General features: G+C 35.8%; 1 protein-coding gene across 13 annotated transcripts in view; it reads right to left on the minus strand.

Annotated features, from left to right (window-relative positions):
• The window catches only part of BPTF (bromodomain PHD finger transcription factor), a 55,669-nt gene that overhangs the window by 20,539 nt on the left and 15,415 nt on the right, over positions 1–19,715 (minus strand). For 5 of the 13 annotated variants that reach the window (XM_068413082.1, XM_068413080.1, XM_068413079.1 and 2 more), the window contains exons 3-18: positions 16,213–16,436; positions 15,265–15,465; positions 14,551–14,739; positions 11,904–12,077; positions 11,599–11,765; positions 10,019–10,374; positions 9,606–9,737; positions 8,940–9,069; positions 8,034–8,169; positions 6,638–6,859; positions 3,917–6,335; positions 3,560–3,684; positions 3,191–3,319; positions 2,752–2,902; positions 1,902–1,944; positions 117–369 (exon numbers count right to left, since the gene is read on the minus strand). In XM_068413082.1, the coding sequence (XP_068269183.1) occupies positions 117–369; positions 1,902–1,944; positions 2,752–2,902; positions 3,191–3,319; positions 3,560–3,684; positions 3,917–6,335; positions 6,638–6,859; positions 8,034–8,169; positions 8,940–9,069; positions 9,606–9,737; positions 10,019–10,374; positions 11,599–11,765; positions 11,904–12,077; positions 14,551–14,739; positions 15,265–15,465; positions 16,213–16,436 (5,051 nt within the window). Of the gene's footprint in view, positions 1–116; positions 370–1,820; positions 1,945–2,751; positions 2,903–3,190; positions 3,320–3,559; positions 3,685–3,916; positions 6,336–6,637; positions 6,860–8,033; positions 8,170–8,939; positions 9,070–9,605; positions 9,738–10,018; positions 10,375–11,598; positions 11,766–11,903; positions 12,078–14,550; positions 14,740–15,264; positions 15,466–16,212; positions 16,437–19,715 lie in introns of all 13 variants that reach the window. The other 8 variants (XM_068413083.1, XM_068413076.1, XM_068413071.1 and 5 more) reach the window with 4 other exon arrangements.

Genomic DNA, 19,715 nt, shown 5'->3' on the forward strand with positions numbered 1-19,715 from the left:
GTTAAGAGCAAAGATAACAAGAAATGTAATAATGCTATATATTCTGGAGAAGATGTAGGTGCTGTATATAGGATGAACTCCAGCTCATGTTCTTTCCATGATAACCGGCTACATACCTGTTGAAGATTGGCCTTGTTTAACCCAAGTAGCAAAAGTCTGATGGAAATTCTTGTTCTGTTGGAATGTTACTGTAGCTGGAGAACCCACTTTTGTAGTAAGTACTACTTTGGTTCCAGTGGTGACTGGGCCTGCTAAAGGGCCTACAACAACTTTCTGTGGCGTTGAGACAGTAGTTGCAGTGCTGCTGGCTGTAGTGACTGCAGGGGCCACACCTGCTGCAGGGATCTGCTTCTGCTGTTCCAGCCGTTTCTACAGAATTTAGACAAAAATTAAACAAAGGGATCATTAGCATTTTCAGATTTTGTAAAATAAATGCTGTTTCTTCCCAGTATTGAAAAATAAAGGACTCTAGTAGGATTTTAGTTCAAGTTGTAAAGGATTGAAGACTAGGCTGCTTGCGTACCCTATAGCACAAGGCTCCCTGAGTGGCAGAACTACAACTCTGCTGATAGTACAGAGCCAGAAATGTTCCTTTATAGCATCTTTAAAATCCTCAGCTTATGTTAATTTCACTGCACGTTTTACTTTAAAGAAAACGTTAATTAGTTTCAGATTAACCCGAAAGGTTGAAAAACTTTAAAAAATATCCATCTATATTTGGCTTTGACCATGTGTATACAGCCTGCATCTATGTCAGTAAGCGGCGCACCATCATTAACACAGAGTTTATGACTATCATTTCTAAGTTTAGAGCTGCCTGCATGGAGATCCTGCCAGTTACAGCAAAAAAAATAAAGAGCCTGTATCATTCTACTTCACCATTAAGAATGTAACTTTTTAAATTATTAACTGTAAATCCAGTTTGCAGCTTGCTTAAAAAATTAGGTTCAAAATCCCCTACCATACCCAGCAGCCTTCTGTGCTGTAACTGTCTAGACGGTGCATTTCATTTAGAGAGCCACTTTGTGAAGGGATAGTATCAGTAAGCTCTTTTAAAATTCCAACTAATCTAACATTTGTCCCTACGTTACTGGAATTATTTCTGTATTTATTCATATAAGTTTCAGTGTTTGGTTAGCATTATAACGTGGTAACGCCCACGAATCAGAAACACTCATTCACTAGTGATGTATTTTCTTCAGGGAAGATGAAATGAAAAAGGAGTAAATTGGCAAAAAGCACAATTCTTAATAATATATGTGAAATACCAACATGGCATTGGGTTTTCCAATTTTAATTGCATACATTTATATATACACATGCACACACTTAAATCTATACATAAATATACATATTTTAAAAAAATCATCAACAGGCTTCATTTAGTCAACTTGGGATAGGATAAATCAAAAGATTCAATTTGATTGAAGCATGAAGAACAAACACAATTGTATTCCCAAGTCTGCTATATACCAAGGCAGCTTTCCGTTACACCACAGAACACTGCTGACCTTACCTGGAGCTTGGTGCTTCTCAGTCTTCTTTTAAAATGGAAACAAACTAAACCTTTTCCAAGTGTTATAAATTAGGTGGGAAAACAAAAAAAGGGAATCCAAAACAAATCTCTGCCTTAACCCCATTTCAAAGCAAGGAATGTACACAGTGGGAGCAGCATTGTTTGATGGCTTAGTTTGCACAAGAAGTGGAAACTATTTGAAAAATGATGTAAGATGGGGAGAAACTTTGTTTCCCATTTCTTAATGCATATGGACTATCAGGGCATGGTTGCCGACAGGTGGGACTACCAATAGCTCCCCCACCTGCTGGGCAGCCAATCGTTGGTGTTTTAGTTGAGCCTCCAACTGGGCCTTGAATTCCTCTGCCGCCTTCTGTTCACTAACCTTAGCCTGTTGTTCAACTGCCTGTGCCTTTTCCTTCTCCACCCTGCCAAAGACACAACCAAAAGGAAGTTATACCACCACTTAAAATCCAACCATCAAACTGGATTTCATTTTATCCAGTCTAATTGCTCTTATAAGCACAAATGTCAAGCTTTAAGATCACTGAAAAACTGGTCATGGCTTTAAAAGTATTTTGAAATAAAACTACTGAAGTTGCATGCAATGTGCCTGAAATATTCTGATGCACCAGTACTGCAACACCTTACAGGAAACTATTAATCAGAAATGGAATTTATAATTACATCTGAGACTGCAAACAATCTATGTAATACCATTACTTTAAAACTATTATTTCCAAGAGTCTCAAAAATGTTGTTCCAACTCTAAGCATGCAATACTGAAAATATTCATTTTATGACTTGAATATTCTCAGGCTGAATTTACCTTTACTTTGCTTGTACAAATTTGTGCTTACTTTTCTTTGTATTACAGAAGTATTTAAACTCATACTGTCTAAAGTCATCCCAAAAGTAGCGTAAAGCCTTTCCACACACTATAGTAATAGACTTTTAGCATACAACAGTGATTAGTTCATAAGAAAGGAAAAATTATTATAATATTAGTTCTAACAAATCTGTAAGAGCTGCATAAATTAGTTTTGGTACCAGCAAGTAGTTTAGCTTTACAACCTTAAGCTTGACTATCATTATCAAAAGACACAGTAAAAATGCAACACAGATCTGCTTTTTACTGACTGCAGCTACCAAGTTTGTGTTCTCTCGTGGGAACCTTTATTTAACATACACACACAAATCAAAACTGCTTTCTTTAAAAGCTTGAGTTTGTTTACCTTTCTGCAAATGCCCTGATCTCCCACAGCTCCAATTCCTCCTCTGCTACCCAACTTTCAATTACAACAGGGCCTGTTTGCTTGGGTGTTTCTGGCCTTTTTGGCCTTAGTGCACTTGATCGCAGTCCTTTCCTCTGGGGTGTTGGAGTTTCTTTAGAGAACAGTCAAAACACACACATTAAGCTCAATCATAAAACAAAATTAAAGTGTAAACCAAGATTTTGTGTCTCTCACTCTCATTCTATAAACAGGAAGGCCTTTCAGCTTCAGATAAGTCATGTCAGTTTGTTAAATGCATCTTTTGTTTCAAATAGGTGAATGAATAGTTCATGTCAAGCTATATTTGCTCCCTTGATGGTCTGAATTAATATAAAGACACAGTTACCTTAATTTCTGTAGGAGCTTATGGAAAGGGAAAAAAACGTATGAACAAACATACCTTTTGGAGCCTCTGGTACACCAATGGGACAAATAATTTTTCTTATACAGTACTCTGACCGGATTCCATACGGACCAACATCTCTTCGCTTGATTATTTCTGTTGTTGTAATTTCAGTTTCAGTTGTTTCTACAACAAATTAGTCCCAATGCATTAATTACAGAAAACAAATAAAAGGTAAATCTCCAATCAATACAATATACTCAAGGTAAAGAAACAGCAACTAGTACCAACTGTTGATTACAAAAATTCTAATGCCATAGCTAACTAACATCAAGCCTTTAAAGAAATGCTGGAATTAGTGTAACATTCAAAATTAACAGCAAGAGCTTTTGCATTACAAAATGCAGAAATTTAAAGAAATAATACCTGTACGTGTAGTTCCTCCCCCAGGTGGAGCTTTTGCTGCCATATCATCCCATTTGAGACACGCCCACAATAACCGCAACATAAGGCTCACCCCAGCCAATGATTTTACTGTTTGAAGTCGGTACCTAACAATAGAGCATTGATTGTATTTTAAAATCAAAATGTATTTAAAATACCTAACCAAACCAATGGAACAAAGGTTTTCCATTCTACCTTTATTGAACAATATAGAAAATTATTGAATAATAAATAGAAAAATTTGCATGTTTGGGCACAAACATGTGTATCACTTGTATTTTAAAAGTCAATTAATTTCATTACATCCTAAAATTTTCCTCAAAAATGTAAAGTATGTACCTCCAAGTGATCCCAAAAGTTGGCCTTGGGGATGGATACGGCCAGATATCCAAGGCAGGCTTTGCATTGTAATTGAAATAGGGAACTTCTCTGATCCCTCCTTTTCTAGCCAGCTTTTTTAAGTCATCATTGGGTAAAACAAATATGCTTTTTTTACTGCTTTTCGTAACAAATTTTCTGTAAGATGGTAAGGCAGTTCCAGAACGAGTTTTTTTAGGTCTTGTAAATTTCATTAACTTCACTTTGTCTTTTGTAGAATATTCTTTGCTGACAGTCATGGAAGTCACCAATGTGCCTTCTGGGGTGGTCAGTGAATCGGTTACTGTTGTTGTAACCACTGTTTTACTATGTTCTTGTACAGAAATGACATCAACGTTACTGTCTGTAGCTGGAGTGGTGAGCTTAGTTACAGTGGTGGTGGTAGTTACAGTGGATATGGCACAATTCTCTGTAGATGATACTACTGTTGTTTTCTCATCATTAGAAGCTCCAGTCTCTGCAACTTTAACCACAGTTTTGGATTCTGTAGACACAGTCGATGTTGTGGTAGTCACTTCAGTAATAACAGTTTTTATTTTACTTTCTCCATTAACATCTTCCATTTTATATGTCTGTACACCGTTCTGATCAGCAAAGTCACTACTCAAGCTAGATTCCTCACATGAAGTTACAGGCGATGGAGCAACTTTCTTATCCTCAATTACCTCAGTTTCCATAGATTCTGTTTCACTATTCAGGTTATCTTTACAGACAGTATGCGCTGGTGTGGAACCACTGCCAACAAAGGCAGATCTCTCGGGAGAAAGCTGTTTTTCTTCAGTTTTCTGCCTATACTTGGGAACTTCATCTGGTGGCTGAAGACTCTCTCCAGATTCAAACTCAGGTGAATTCTGCAGACATGACTTAGGGTCCACAGTATTTTTGTCCTTTGTGTCCTCTATCATGATGTCACCATTCATGAATGGTTTTACTGAAGATTCCTTAAAAGTCAATGCTTTTATTTCATGTTCCGGAATGGATTTATTAATATTATTAACTTTTGGTTCTGTATCACCCCCTGCCTTAGTTTCACAGGTATCTTTAACTAAGCAGTCATCATTTGATAATACTTTAATGTCATTGTCTTTTCCGTTCATTTGAAATGCTGATTTTTCTTTTTCTAAGTCTGTCTCAGTTTCTTCATTATTCTTTTTGTCAGTAACACTATTCAGATTTGTCTGATCAAGATATCTGTTTATGGTACTTGTCTCCACTTTCAGTTCCTGACTTTTCTTTTGCCCGTTAGCCTCAGTTAGCTTAGAGCTCCGTAAATCCTCATCAACTTCTACCTCATCCATGTGTTCCAGAGTTTGACTTTCAAGGTTTCTTTCAGAAATTATCTCTGTTTTAAATGGTTCTAGATCTTTACTAACTGATTTTTGGTGAAATATAATCTTGTTTTCAGATTTAGTTTCAGTCTTTCCTGGAGCAATTTCTTCCTCCATGTCACTTTCTTGAGAGGACGTTGGTTCAATATGGCTTTTTATCATACAATTGTTTTCTGGTTCTTTGCTCTGCTGTTCAGAACTCCCTTCTGAATCTGTTTTTTCAAGAGTGTCCAGAGCATCTTTTCTACAGCTGCTTTCATTTACCACTGGCTCTAAGTTTTCATGTTCACGCTGAGATACTCTGGTAATAGGTAGTTTTTGTTTCAAAGGTTTTTCGCTTGTTTCCGAAACATGCCATTTGATTCTACCTTCTGCATTTGTCTGTTTTAAGCCATCCACAAAGGAACTCTCAGACTCTCCAAGAGCCTCCTCTCCTTGACACTGATCAGCAGTCATAGGCTCAGGGTTGTTTTCTTTACTATCATTCTGAATGGAACTTTCACCTTCAGAGGACTGAGGTGAGTCTTCATCCAGTAGCTGGCCTTCTCTTTTTGACTGCCTGTTTGTCAAAGGCAAAGAGGGTTCATCTAGCTCACCGGTTTTGGTACGGGAGATGCTGCTGACCGGCAAGCAGTCCTGTTCTGCATCTTCGGTTTGGGTCTTATCTGAAATATAGGTTTGATCTTGGGAAGACATGTCAAGATGGCTTCCTTCTTTTACTTTTCTCATTTGTAGCTCACCTGTGTTTTTCTGGGGGCTTACAGATCGAATGCCTACTGTTTTAGCACTAGCCTCCAGTTTCATCCTTTCTAGACGTTGTTTTTCTTCCAGTGTAAACTGTTTTATTCGCCTCTCAAGTAGTCCATCTAGTTTTGATGATTTTACTTTCCTTTTGTAGCAAGTCCTTAAATGAAATCCCTCACTGACATTGATTATATCCAGCTTACAATGACTATCCTCATCTTTTATGGGGGATTCAGTCTTCACATCATCTACATCCATAGGTTCTTCCTTGATGACTTTATCATTTTCACCATCGATTTCTTTTTCCACTGTGAAGAAGAAATAACTCTGAATCAGTAAGCTCCCCTAACACTGAATACCAAACTATATTTTTACATTAAGTACTAAGAAATAAACGGATCTTTTAGCATATTAATAGATTTCAAGAAAAAGGGAACAAAACTTCAGACACTACTACAAGGGATAATAAGCAATCATTTAACTGAGATATTTTAAATTTCTCGACAAAATCTGTTACACAGTTTTTCAATAGTTACTTCTGAGGTCCTATGCTTTTACACATGCAATGTTGTGACAAATAGCTAGTTTTACAATAACTTAAGTGTATCACCTTTGTCTTTTGCATGATGTAATTTTTCAGAAATTGTATCAACTTCCACTTTTTCTTCACGTGACTTTTCTTCTTTCACTCGTACTTTCTCCAAGGCTTCTGAAACATCTGCTTTGTCTTTCGCTTGCAGATCATGAGAATCCTTTGTTCTGTCTTTCTCTACTTTTACCTTAATTGGACCTTTTCGTTTATCCAGGTTGCATTTTTCATCTTCACTCTTTGCTATTAAAAAATTAATTAAAAGGTTTCAATTATTCAGAATATTTTTTATACTCTGCTTCATCTTAATGTGTGTTAGTTTACCTCTAAAGTCATTCACACATCACTAGTGAAATTCAGAAACAGAGTTAAGTATACAAGATCAAGCTTAGTGCAACAGTGAATAAAAAAAAAAAAAAATCTAAAAGCCTACAGGAGAGAATACTGTTTCATTTGCATTATTTTTTCAGGAGTCCATGTTCAGCTTGTCTTAAAAACCCCCTGCACCCCCCCACCATTTTTCAGGAAACTAAATACCACTTTCTGAAAATGTGACCTATTAAGAGCATATTAATTCAGACTCTGAAAATCCACAAATAACTTTTAATAATTTTCACTTCTACAGTTAAGCCAGAATGGACATTAGTATTCAAATGACTTTGTGCTTAACACTGTAGTGGCTATTAATTGCAAGACCTAAAGCAAAATAAATGTAATTTAACAATCATATAGACAACACTAAAAGCAGCAGCATCCGTTTTGTGTTTGATCCGGTTAAAAGCAACAGGGAAAGTATTACATCAATATGTGAGGAAAAAAGTAATTTTGATATGTAATATAGGGTGGGTTGCCATTTTCTAAATTTTAAAAGGAAACTCAACATTAAATGTATTCTAAGTAAGACTCATACAGTTCAGGATGCATCCTAAAAGTCAACTGTGCAAAATTTTTCTTTTTTAATATGAATCATTAGAACAAATAAGCAAGAAGGTGTGTTTTGAACTTTCCAGAGAAATAAATTTGTTTCCCCTTATAAAACTATTGTTTCCAGATAAAACTGGATAATAGTATTCTGTCAACATGGGGGGGGAGAAGTGTATATATACACCAGTATTTTAGATGTTACTTTTTGCTTGTGATTATCTACATAATTTTTATCTACCTTTAATTTACATAAGGCTATACAAAGCTGTACAAATATTACACACAACTTCATATCTGAAACAATTTCAGGTAGCTAAAAAATGTTTATGACAACTGAACTGGTTATATCAACAAAGATTAGCAGATACCCACAAAAGCTTCTCTGCAACACTATTTGTAACAAAATCTACATAAGAAATATCACATGCAAATCCTTAAATGAATAAGCAATATGTTAGTAATTTAAAGAAATGTAGGCAATGCAGACACTTACTTGGTAGCAACTTTCTGTAATTTGCATTAGTATTTCCAGGCAGTTTGGGCATAAACCTGTGGACGTGCGTTTTACTAATCCAGATCCAGCCACCATATCCCGTTACTCTATATTCCTCTCCTTTTTGCTTCCAAACCTGTGAAATATTTTTAAAGTAGTAGTTTTAATGATGCTATTTGCTGCATTATTAATGTACATATTAATCTAAAAAACTAAGGGATTTTAAAAAAAACCCAAAAAACTTTAATTTACAGACTTTTTCAAACAAGTTGAAGTATATATGAGAAATAACATACCATCTAAAATTAAAGATATATTTGCTGATAATTGATTCTATCATAGTAACATCTAAACACCATGTTTATTTCATGTAACAGTGATAATCTATTTACCTAAAAGCTGAAAGATTATACAAGTTTTTTGAATCAACCTGTATGTTTGTTACAACAAATAAATTTAGAGCAAAGAACCACTCCAACAACAGTATTTCATATCTACTGTAGGAGAATATAAAGAGGTAGTAGTTCCCATCATATTATATAACCTTCCAAAGTAAAGGTAGCTAGGCTAGCTTTTTTTGGGGGGAGCACGGATGGAAGGGGAGCACTGAACAGGGACAGACATACAGAAAAGATTCCAATAACCATCTAAAACCCTTCCATAAGGAAAGGCTGCATTTTGCAGACAAGTATCTGTCAACTTAGGCAGCGTCACTATGAGCGTAATAAATGTCAAATTTAGTTCAGATCAAGATTATGTGCTTGAATACATGGGCATGGTTCCTACTCCAATGGCAGGGAGTAACACAATGACATTAAAATTTTAAGTTTAAAATGAAAACAGAAAAGAGTAAGAAATCAACAATTTCTGTATTTTTGTTGTTCTTCACACAAAATAAAACCTTACCTGATGCTTGACAGGAAATGTGTATTTCACCCATGTAGCTTGCTGCATTGTTTCTTCTTCTTCTTGTTTTCTCTCTTTTTTTTTCACTTTCTCCTTTTCTTCTCTTTCTATCGCTGTCATTCTGCGTAATCTAATACATACAGATTTAAGTACATTTAAGTACAGGATCTTGTAACCAAATATAAGAAGTCAAACAACAGTATATACTACCCCTTTGAATAATTTTAAATATCTGAAGTTAAGAGGAAAGCTCAGTATCAGGTTATATGTATTACTTGCAATAGAACACTGCTTTTTTTGGCTATTCCAGTAAGGCAAACACAGCTGCCTGCAACTGTGCCTAACATCAGACACATTTCATTTCTGCTTCTATGACACAATGAGAGACAAAAGACAGACTCCACTGTGTTGAAATTTGCTCTTCTAGTCTCCCCAAGTTTTATCACTTTGAGACTGTGGCTCAGATAAAGAAAAACTTGCTTTGCAGGAGCAATGACACTATAAAAATCTTGTCATGTATTTTCAGTGTTTCTGGTTGAGAAAAAACACTTCAAGTGCTGAATGACTAAATTTAAACATAGTTCTTACAGGCTTAGAGGAACTAGTAATTGCAAAACAAAGCAAAGTTCTCATATTCAAAAAGATTTTTATGTTTATTTCTTTTACCTAGTGTGCCCCAACGATTCTCGCCAGATTGGCAGCATGACAACTGGTTTAATTGCACACTCCAATATAGCCAGCGCGAGTGCAAATTCTCTAGGTTTGCTGCACATCTGAACAGCCTTAATCCAGTTAGACCTAAATTGGAAAAAAGATAAAAACCTGAAACATACACATGCACTAATATAGCATGCTATGTTAATAAGATTTAATGGTAGGATAAAACCTCCTGTATTTTAATATTTTACTCAAATGTGCAGTCCTTTTAGCCATCCATCACAAAACACAAACATGTAATATTTTAAGATACTGAAGCACGGAAATCACTGATATGAAAAAACAAAGACCACTGCTTATTAATACTTCTAGCAAAAATACAAGTAATACAAGAGAATATGTATTTTCATTTATTAATTTACCTGTGGGAAGCCCAGTTAGGGTGAAGGAATGATGCCGGGATATTGTTTTCTAGCTGAATAATAGTTAGCCTCAAAGTGGATACGGTAAGAACCTTGGACCCATGTACAGACCCATTCCATTTGAACTCTCCAGCAGGAGTCAGACAGAATTTATGCGAGAGATGTCGTCTCTTGTCATGGTCCTCCCTGTGCTGGTGCTTGTTCAATGCGAATGAATTAGTGGCATACTGATTATGATAAACACGATACTTCCCCTCTTGCCCTAATTTGAAATAATTGTTGATATTTCCTTTCACCACAACTTCCTTCTTTGTGTTCGTTCGGGAGACTTCACCTTGAGAGTTGACCACCAGAACCTTGTGAAAGAAAGAATGATTTTAAAGATTCACTTAAGTTTCAAATACTTCTATTTACTTCTTTATGATTTAGGCTTCAACCGTCCATATATAAAATAATACCTTGCTTCAGTCTGTAGAAGCAAATAACTGTTTGTCCGATACGCTAAATATATATGTACTTCATCACTGATTGTATAGAGTTAGGATATTCCCAAAGACCAACTTTAACATTAAAAAAACTGCCATCCAGGCTCCTCTGGAAGTCAGACAGGAACCTGTTTTGCTGCTCTGAATTATGTCTGTTGAGGGAGACAGCTTTGGGAAAATAGCTTCACTAAACTTGAGTAAGCTTTCTATGAAATCCCTCCTTGGTAAATCACAGAATTCATACATGTACCTAAGCAAACAAATATCTTTGACTTTGAAAACATGGCATGGATACCATTACTGGTATAGTTACTCATAACTGAGTTCCAAATTCAAGAGGCTTGTAAATAAATACTCTAACTTACAAGGAAAACCAATTAACAAAAAAAAAATTAATACACCAAACAATATGCAACTAACTGCAACCAACTCATAACATTTAAACGCTTCTTTCCTGGAGAAACTGGGCTACTTAAAAAAAAAAAACAAACAACCTTCCAACAAAACAAACCACCAAAAAACCAACAAGCAGCCTACAGCCATACAAAAAATTTGTACCAACTGGCAGACATTTGAGAGAGACTTCACTTTTGTCTGCATCAACCAGCGCTACAATTTTGCAATGATTTAAATGACCATGCTCTACCAGTACAGATTTGTTATGAACTGGAGGTGTGGCTATTACCCAGCTATTCAAACAATAATCAAACACAAACCACTGTGAAGTTGTAGTTTTGGCACACCAGTTCTGAGAAATTTGAAGACAGCAGTGGGAGAAAATGCACGTAACTTATTACCGGCTGTACAGTAAACAATACTCTTAACTTTTACGACCAGCATGTTAAAGGAAAGGAGGTGCACTGGGTCACTGTCACACCACTCTGTAGATAGCAACTGAGAGAGCAAGAGCAAAGGAGGAGGAGGAAAAAAGCTTCCTGTGATACTACAATTTTTCACCTTTTGCTAATTTATTGTTATTACTTTTTTTTAAGTACCTCCATAGTCTGCCAAAATAACTTTTTTATTTTTAAAAAGATTATCAGTTTTCCAAAACAGTTTTCACACTTCTTTGAATTTTCCAAGATGTGCACAAACCTCTCTGCTTTCTTTATGTAATTTATTTGCTTCCTGTGCTGCAGCAGCAACCTGCTGGCTTTTCATCTGGCTCAACTTGCTATCTGGATTTCGTAATCTTGTGAGCATTCGTGTCGTGCCTTTTCCTGCGCCTGGAGAATCACTTCTTTCGCCATTAGATTTCTCTCCTGCCCAGGAAAAAAAGGCTTTTAAAACAAACTTAAAAATTGGAAGTTTTCTATTGATGTGAGTTAAAGTAAAAAGAAAAGATGCATAAAATGAAAGACATAAAATGCAAAAAATGAGGCACTTATTATTATTATTACCTATATCCTCTGAAGTCTGGGATCCCCTCTCTGTATTTTCAGCATCATCAGGTGTCTTAATGGAGTCATTCTGCCCAGAGCCCACCTCACTACCATTGCTGTTTTCAACATCTGACTGTAGAGGTGCAGCAGATGCACCGCTGCTGTTGCTAGGGATCATCTGACCAGTTTCTTCTAAAAAAGAACAACTTCATTTTTAGTTTTTCTTTCAAATTGGATCAATGCAATTTTTTTCTAGTTTTAAATTTTTCATCCAAAAAAAAGTCAGCTGAGTATCTTTTGCTGGACTGGATAGAAATACCCATAAAATATTAATTCCCTCCAGAGCACTGTATCCATGAAAGCATTTTTTGTTCTGTTTCAAGTAGTTTCAACTTTTACAGCTCTGAAGAACTGAAATTCATACTTGGATGAAATACAAATATATTTTAAATACAAACAATTTTTTTCTAGAGATGCACACAGAGCAAACCCTGTACTGAGACTTTGTTTTGGTTTTAGAATGCAGATTTCATGACATTTGGTCTTCCTGCAGCTTCTATGATTTTCTCTCTTTTGATTTTCTTGTGCTTCAGCTGCTCCTTCAAAGCGTATACCTTTCAGTTCCCCTCCAGTTTTCCATCAAGTCTTTGTCTCTTCTTCAGCACATTAATTCTGAGGCATCCCACAGATTTTAGTTCAGTTGGCACCACTCTGTATCTAAACTCCTCCTTTGCAAACTTAAAAATTACCAGCCTCTTTCTCACAAACTGATGGGTCTAGATGTTGCTTCAAGCTTAGTAAGACAAATGGTTCTTGGTCCTCTGTTGTCCTTGTCACTGTCTGTTTTGACAGCTGGGGACATTACTGCCACCTCACTTGTTGCCACGGTGTACTGTCCGAGCATGATCTTTCGACTACAGCATCAGTGAATTGCAGCTACCTAGAAATAAATCACTCTAGCTTCCCAGTAAGAACAAGCCATCCCTCAAAATCCATCCCTCAAAAGAGCAATGTCTTCTCGATTTTGTGCAAAGGAGACCCAGCGTAGCTGTTCAAAAAATAAAAGATTTTTCTGTTTCTAAGAAAGGTAAAGGTGACAGAAGGAAACCTCCTTTTGTGAAATATTCACTCCTAGTAGAAAGATGATTAGGTAAATATTCTGGGATTCTTAGAAGATCCCTAACCTGAATGCATCTTGATTTCTGGCTTTGCTAAGTGGGCAACCGCCACTGTTCGATCTGTTTCCCTTTTTAGTAAGAGGAGAAATGGAACCATTTGTGGTGCCTGCTGTTCGGAGTAGAGTGGAAGCACCCAAACTAATCTCTTAATAAAAGACTCATATCCAAATTGCATTTAACAAGGATGGTGACAGACACATTCTTGTCTAGCTTTGCATTTTACCCTTACTTTCCCCCTCTTTGGGGGTAGCTGCCTCACTGATACTGGTTCAGTGTCTCTACCTCCCTCTGAAATGAGAGTCTCAAATTGAAATTCAGTTTGAGAATAGGAATACAAGAAATAATAGGAACACAAGTATCAATATGAATACAGTAAATTAGACTTGAGGAAGAACCCTCTCCACACACACACACATCTTCCTACAGAAAAAGCCCACTAACTTAAACATAAGCTAGAAGCTTTGGAAGGAGAAAAGTACCTGTGAAAGTATAATAAAAAAAATAATGATAAATATGTAAGTGACTCTTTAAAATATGAACCCATAAATATGCCCGGAACAAAGTTATAGGATATGTATCTTTTCCACTAAAGCTCTATACAGTTATTTTAACTTTAAAACAGAATAAAACATACAAGAACAGGCAAAAATATTTGGACAAATATCTAAAATGTATGCTTTTTGTCCCATGCACTAGGACATTTTCTGTATTTAAAAAGTGTATTATCAGGCTTTCAGATAATTTTAACAGTAATCAGCAGTTTAGAATAACACTTGTTTATGTAGTAAAGCTTGTAATAGAATATAATTCTAAATACAATAGAAAAATCATTCTAAAATAGTACACTGATAATTTATGTTACACCTAATCAAGTCCCATTTATTCCTAAATCTAAAGTTTGTGTTTGTTTTTTTTTAATTAAATAGTGTACATTACTACTTTGAATCACTGACATAGCAGAACAAAATATATTAAAATACAACAAGAGCCTCTGTGCTTATAATTCTCAAATCTGTTTAAAATTCCTAGCATGACAATTTTAATCTTGACATTTCAGTGCAACGGTTTACCCACGTGAATGAAAATACTTTGTTTGTTAGTAATTTGTACAGTATATGAGAGGTTAAAATAATAAACAAGCCAGAAGAAAATTAGAATTTGAAATAAACTTTGATAGGATGCTAACAATCATTATGGATCACTATGGAAAAATAAAATATACAGAAAATAGAACATAAAAAGCTTAGCCATAGTCATCCTTGGAAGGCATGGAAATGAATGCTAATGTCATGGAGGACCACAAATTTCAAGCACTAGTTGCAAGAAAATTAACTTGGAAATGTTAATGACAACGTAGCAGTAAAGGATGGCACTGCAAGCAAACAGCATGAGTGATATACGCTGTGAATGGTTTTAGTGGACAAACCAGATAGAAAAACTTGAGATTCCTCAAATTACAGAGGCATTGGTAACAGTGCCTTCTGTACCTGAGAGTTCCTGAGGGAGCTCTGATGCCACCTTCTTCTCTGCCACGTTGTTGCTATCAAGGGTTTCTGACTGACACCCCATTGCGTTCTTCCCTTCAGAGCAACTAGTCTCTCCTGCAGAAGGATTTGTGTTGTTGTCATCAGTGCTTGATGTCACAGAGTTACCTTTATCCCCAACGACTGTTGCCTCTATAGTAAAATGCACAACAAAACTTTAGGGATATTCTTTAGGATGTCTTAGGATGTCATTTGGCATCGTCCATAGAAATCAGCTTCAGCAGCTTTGTTTGTCTGTTTGATAATGCTGAAAGAGATCGAGTTTTTGCCTTTCCTTTTTTTTTTTTTTCCCTATGAAATAGTATTGTCTCAGAATCAAAACACAAACTAATTCTGATGAGGAAAACGATGTTAAAAATGATGTAACATTGCTTACTACAAACATGTTCATCACAACCTGTAAATGCCACCTCTACCTCAAGCCAAGGTATCTACAAGCTAGCTGTATTTTAACTTGAAAAGTAGGAAATCTGGTGAAATTACTTAACAAGAAAAATACAACCACAGAGGAGCTGATAAATATCACCTATTATTTAAAAAATAACTTAGAGAATCATGCAAAAAACCCCACATTAACACTTAAAGAAATGTGAGGATCTTAACTAGAAATTCACTTTACATAAATTAAGTTGTAAAGCACAGTCATAGTTTCTTTACCTTCTGTTTTCACTTTTTCTACATCTTGCTCATTGGATGTTTCCTCAATTTTATCTTGGTCTCCAGATTCTTCCTTGCCTCTCTCAGCATCTGCCTGGTCATTATCAATGTCACTTTTGGCCCTTTCTGCTTCATCATCTGCTGTGTTTTTATCTTCCACTATTTCTCCTTTTCTTGCTCTGATAACGTCCAAAATTTCATCTACAATAGAAAGTGTGTTGTCATCAATAAACAACAAACCACCACCTACAGAGACACTGAGCAGAAACAACACGACATAAATACTTCTTTTCAGTGAGACAAAAGATAACATCCAACTTCTTACCACTTTTCCCCCACTTAGAAGAAACAATTCCCAAGATTCAATTATTGATTTCTCACAGTTATGCACTTATATAGTGATGATTTAAATCAATTTTTAAACCTGAATATCTAATCTTCACGTCTTCCCTAGAACCAAAGTTCAAACCTTCAGAGATTTATATTGCTATTTATTGCTCCAAGGTATACAAATAAAGTTGGTGGAGAACTGCAGAGGAGATATGCATTCTTCCACACTTTTCACAATATTGGATCAAATATTGGAGCTCTAATATTAAACTTTTGCCTCTCCAGCTCCCACTGGATTGTCAAATGTTCATGAGGAGGTTTTTTTTATATATATATATAAGACAGTACATCAAGAAACATTTGACAGTTAAGACAGCTCCACTCCAACACTGCAATGATCACAGTCTGGCACACCCCAAGCATATCAAGAATCTGAATCATTCAGGACAGCCTGGAATACACGAAACATAGCCCTACAAGAAGTCAGCACCACATAGCCCTGCTGGTACACCTGCATGCTTCTCCACCAATTTCTATAAACTTCTTAGGATAAAATAAATATAAACTAGTATTTGATTCAAAGTGCAACATCTCGTCCCAACAAACAAATATTCTTACCATTTGCTGCAGAAAGGAAGGACTTGTTGTTGCCCCTTGCTTTATTAGTAAGGTCTTCTGTCACATCCATGTGCCGATGAATTTCTTCACGCATTTCTTCCAGAGTTTTGCATAGGTCAGCTTCCCAGTAATCTTTGTCCAGGCATTCAATTAACTCTGCCAGCTGTATCTTTGTGCTATAGTACCAGATTTTCTTATCTTTCTCACTTTCTGAATCTTCCTCTCTGTAAAGAGTATTAAAAAAAACCCCACATTAATTTAAAAATATCTAGATAAATAACAAAAATTAATATCGGCCTACTTTTTGCAAAGGACTATTAAACGCCAGTACCTGAATGTGAATAATCACATCACATGAGGACACTCATATGCACCCAGTTTAGTACCCAAATACTCATTTCTCACTTCCCTCCCTTTTTTTATCCCCTGAGAAGTTCTCATGACAACTTCCTCAAGAAAGCTTTTGAAGAGTCTCCTTAAAACTGGTTTGTCCAATCTGGCAACAAGATTTATTCTCATTATATTTACTATTACTGTAACCAGTAATCTACTACTAAGTCTCAAACAATCTGCATTGAAATAGAGTATGGCTCCAGATCGATGGTTGGACTCGATGATCCCAGAGGTCTCTTTCAACCTGATTGATTCTGTGATTCTGTGACTGCCCACATACTACACATCAAAAAGTAACAGCTGAACACTGACAATCATTTGACTCTATGGGATATTCTATGCCTGTAGACTTCCATGTTAAAGAAAAATTATTATTTAAACTATGTTTCCTCTAAACCAAGGAAGTTATTTACTAACAATAATAGGAATGGCACTACCTTTATTATTGTCTGTGAACAAAAGCCACAAAGAAGGAAGATAAAGGCAAACACCCAAAAACTAAGATGGAAGGGGAGATGAGAATGCAAGAATAGAGCTTCATACAGCAAGAGGAAACAAAAAGATGACAAAAATGCCTAACTAAAAAGGACAGGGAAAGTGTGCCTTCTGAATTTTCCCTGGCAAATGTCCAATGGATGTGGTGAGAGCAAGACACTGGCAGAGCAGCAATTGTAAGGCTGCTCTGCTCCTCACAAACATGACTGCAGAATATAATGCTGTTGCTAAGTTTATACTTCATAATTATTTTTTAGCTCACCAAAAAGGGAACTTTAACCTTTCATTTTGAACCCCTAGCTCATTATACGATTATCTGCTAGATAGAGATGCCATTTATACATCTTATGTGACCTAGATATGCAACAATATGAACACTTTATATAGTTTCATCATTCCATGAAGTAAGGCTGTGCTAGTACCCATTTGCCAGACAAGCAGCTCAAGCACAGAGGCTTATACACCTTGCTTAAATTTCAGTGGTGATCATCCAAGTGTTTTCTTCTTTTTCCACTTTCTCCCCTCATTTAGCTAATCCAAAACTGCTACAGCTATGCTAATACATCCAGGATGCGTATGTATGTCACCTGAAAATCCCAAGAAGCATCTGTCTTTTCCTCTCCCATCAGTTCTTCCTATTCTAGCGTTACAAGGTTCCACTGGACTGAAAAGCAATTAGCTGTGATCTTCAATTTCCCTACATAACTCAAGAAAAAGCCCTCAGTACCAGTAAAGGTATGCTCTATGACAGGTCAATAAAACCCAGAGGCACACTGTGAAGGATCAAGCCACTAGACCACAAAGAGAGAGTATTCTGCAGAAGGCACCTAGAGCTGATTAATCTTTCCATGTGTGATTCAAGTCCTACCCACTAAAGAACTGCTCAGATAATATTCTGGAAATGGACAATGAGGTTATCCAAGACTATTTTGTTTGCCTTCTACTTCATTTATATTGGGTTTTGAGCATAGAATTTCTCTCGAGATGAGAAAACGATGGGCTTAAAGGAGGCTTGTTACCCTCAGCAAGTGATGAGTGTGGAAATAAAAGTATCAGCAAACACCACCACCACCACCGAGTCTACAAAACCCTTTAAAAGATGGGAAAACCAGTGGTATGACAGATTTATAAGATATATAAGGGGAGAGGGGAGAAGAAGTAAAAAGCCCTAAAAATCCTCTTGAAAAACAAAAAAATGCAAGAAATTGGGATTTCGGTTCTTTAATCCCCCTGGGCCATATTTCAGAACGGTGTCTGTGCAGATTATTTTTAGATCTATTAGTTTCCTCTGATATATTTGATCACATAGCACTAGTGAATACACTCTACTGATTTTAATATAGCTGATATGATAATATCATTTCACAAATCTCAGGCTTTAGCATTTGGCAGTTATCTTTTAAGTTATCCTGTAGTTATCTAAGATATCAGGTGTAGTTTGATCTTGTTCAGTATATATATGCGAAGGTTGGTTTTGCAGTACAGCATGCCTACTGAATCTAAAGGACAATTAAAAACTGAAAGTACAGAGTTTAATATCTATGTGAAATATTGAAGTAATATTTCCATGGAATTTAGTTATGTAGTAAATACTTTTGTCCACTTATGAAGTGCCTTTAGCATAAAGTTTTAAGGCACATTATGCATAAATTTAATTATGGTGAAGTTCTATGAAAAGTCTAGTGGAATTGGTTGATTCTGTATATCCCACACTGCACTGTTAAAGAGTACTACTGCTGCAGATGTACCAGAACAACTGTCTGTTTTTATTTCCAATTCCCTCAGGAGAATTTGAAAAATTTTTAATCCAAACCACATACTTCAGAAAGAACTTGTTTTGGAAGCGTGCACAGGGACATTTATACTAGCAGAAGGCATGATATCCAATGGCAACAGGAAGGATAGGGACGAGCAGGGAAACAGTCTTTCAACCTAGGTGATATTCATCAGAATACAAAAGAGTCAGGAAACAATTAATGGATGAGCTGCATTTTTTCTTGTCTCTGTAAATATAAAAATACTTTTCTATGTACGTTTTGAAATATTTTAATCACTAACAAAAAAATCAGTAAAATGGAAAATCCAATAAAAATTTTCCTTTCACTGTATTGTTTACAGTTCTCATCTATTTTGATTTGAAATGGAATACTGATGTATTTTCTCTTTAAATAAATCCCAATTAGGATACAAAACTTAGATTCATAAAACTTGATTTATGATTTCTGAAACAAATAATTTGCCCACTGAACTCCTAACAGGAATGCAAAATCATTTAAAATAAAAAACTCAATACATTTAACCTTTGAAGATGTCTTTTCTAGTGCAGTTAAAATTACTACCAATGTGCTACAGAGAAAGAACTTTCACATGTGTAGATTTCAGAGGAACAAAAAGCATCTGCCTGATTTATTTTAGGTTAAAATGTGTTCAAGTACTGCCTGTATCAAAACCTTCTGAACATCAAATATTTCACTTCATTGGGAAAAAAAACCCACATTGTTTCATAGATCAAGTTTAGTCAAAAATAATTATCAATCTGTCTATATATTGTGGGGAAAAAAAGCCTGCCTATTTATCTTAAAATCACCTCTTGAGTGAGTGACTCTGGATTTTTT

This window comes from Nyctibius grandis, chromosome 15 (genome assembly GCF_013368605.1).
Source record: "Nyctibius grandis isolate bNycGra1 chromosome 15, bNycGra1.pri, whole genome shotgun sequence".
Taxonomy (NCBI): Eukaryota; Metazoa; Chordata; class Aves; order Nyctibiiformes; family Nyctibiidae; genus Nyctibius; species Nyctibius grandis.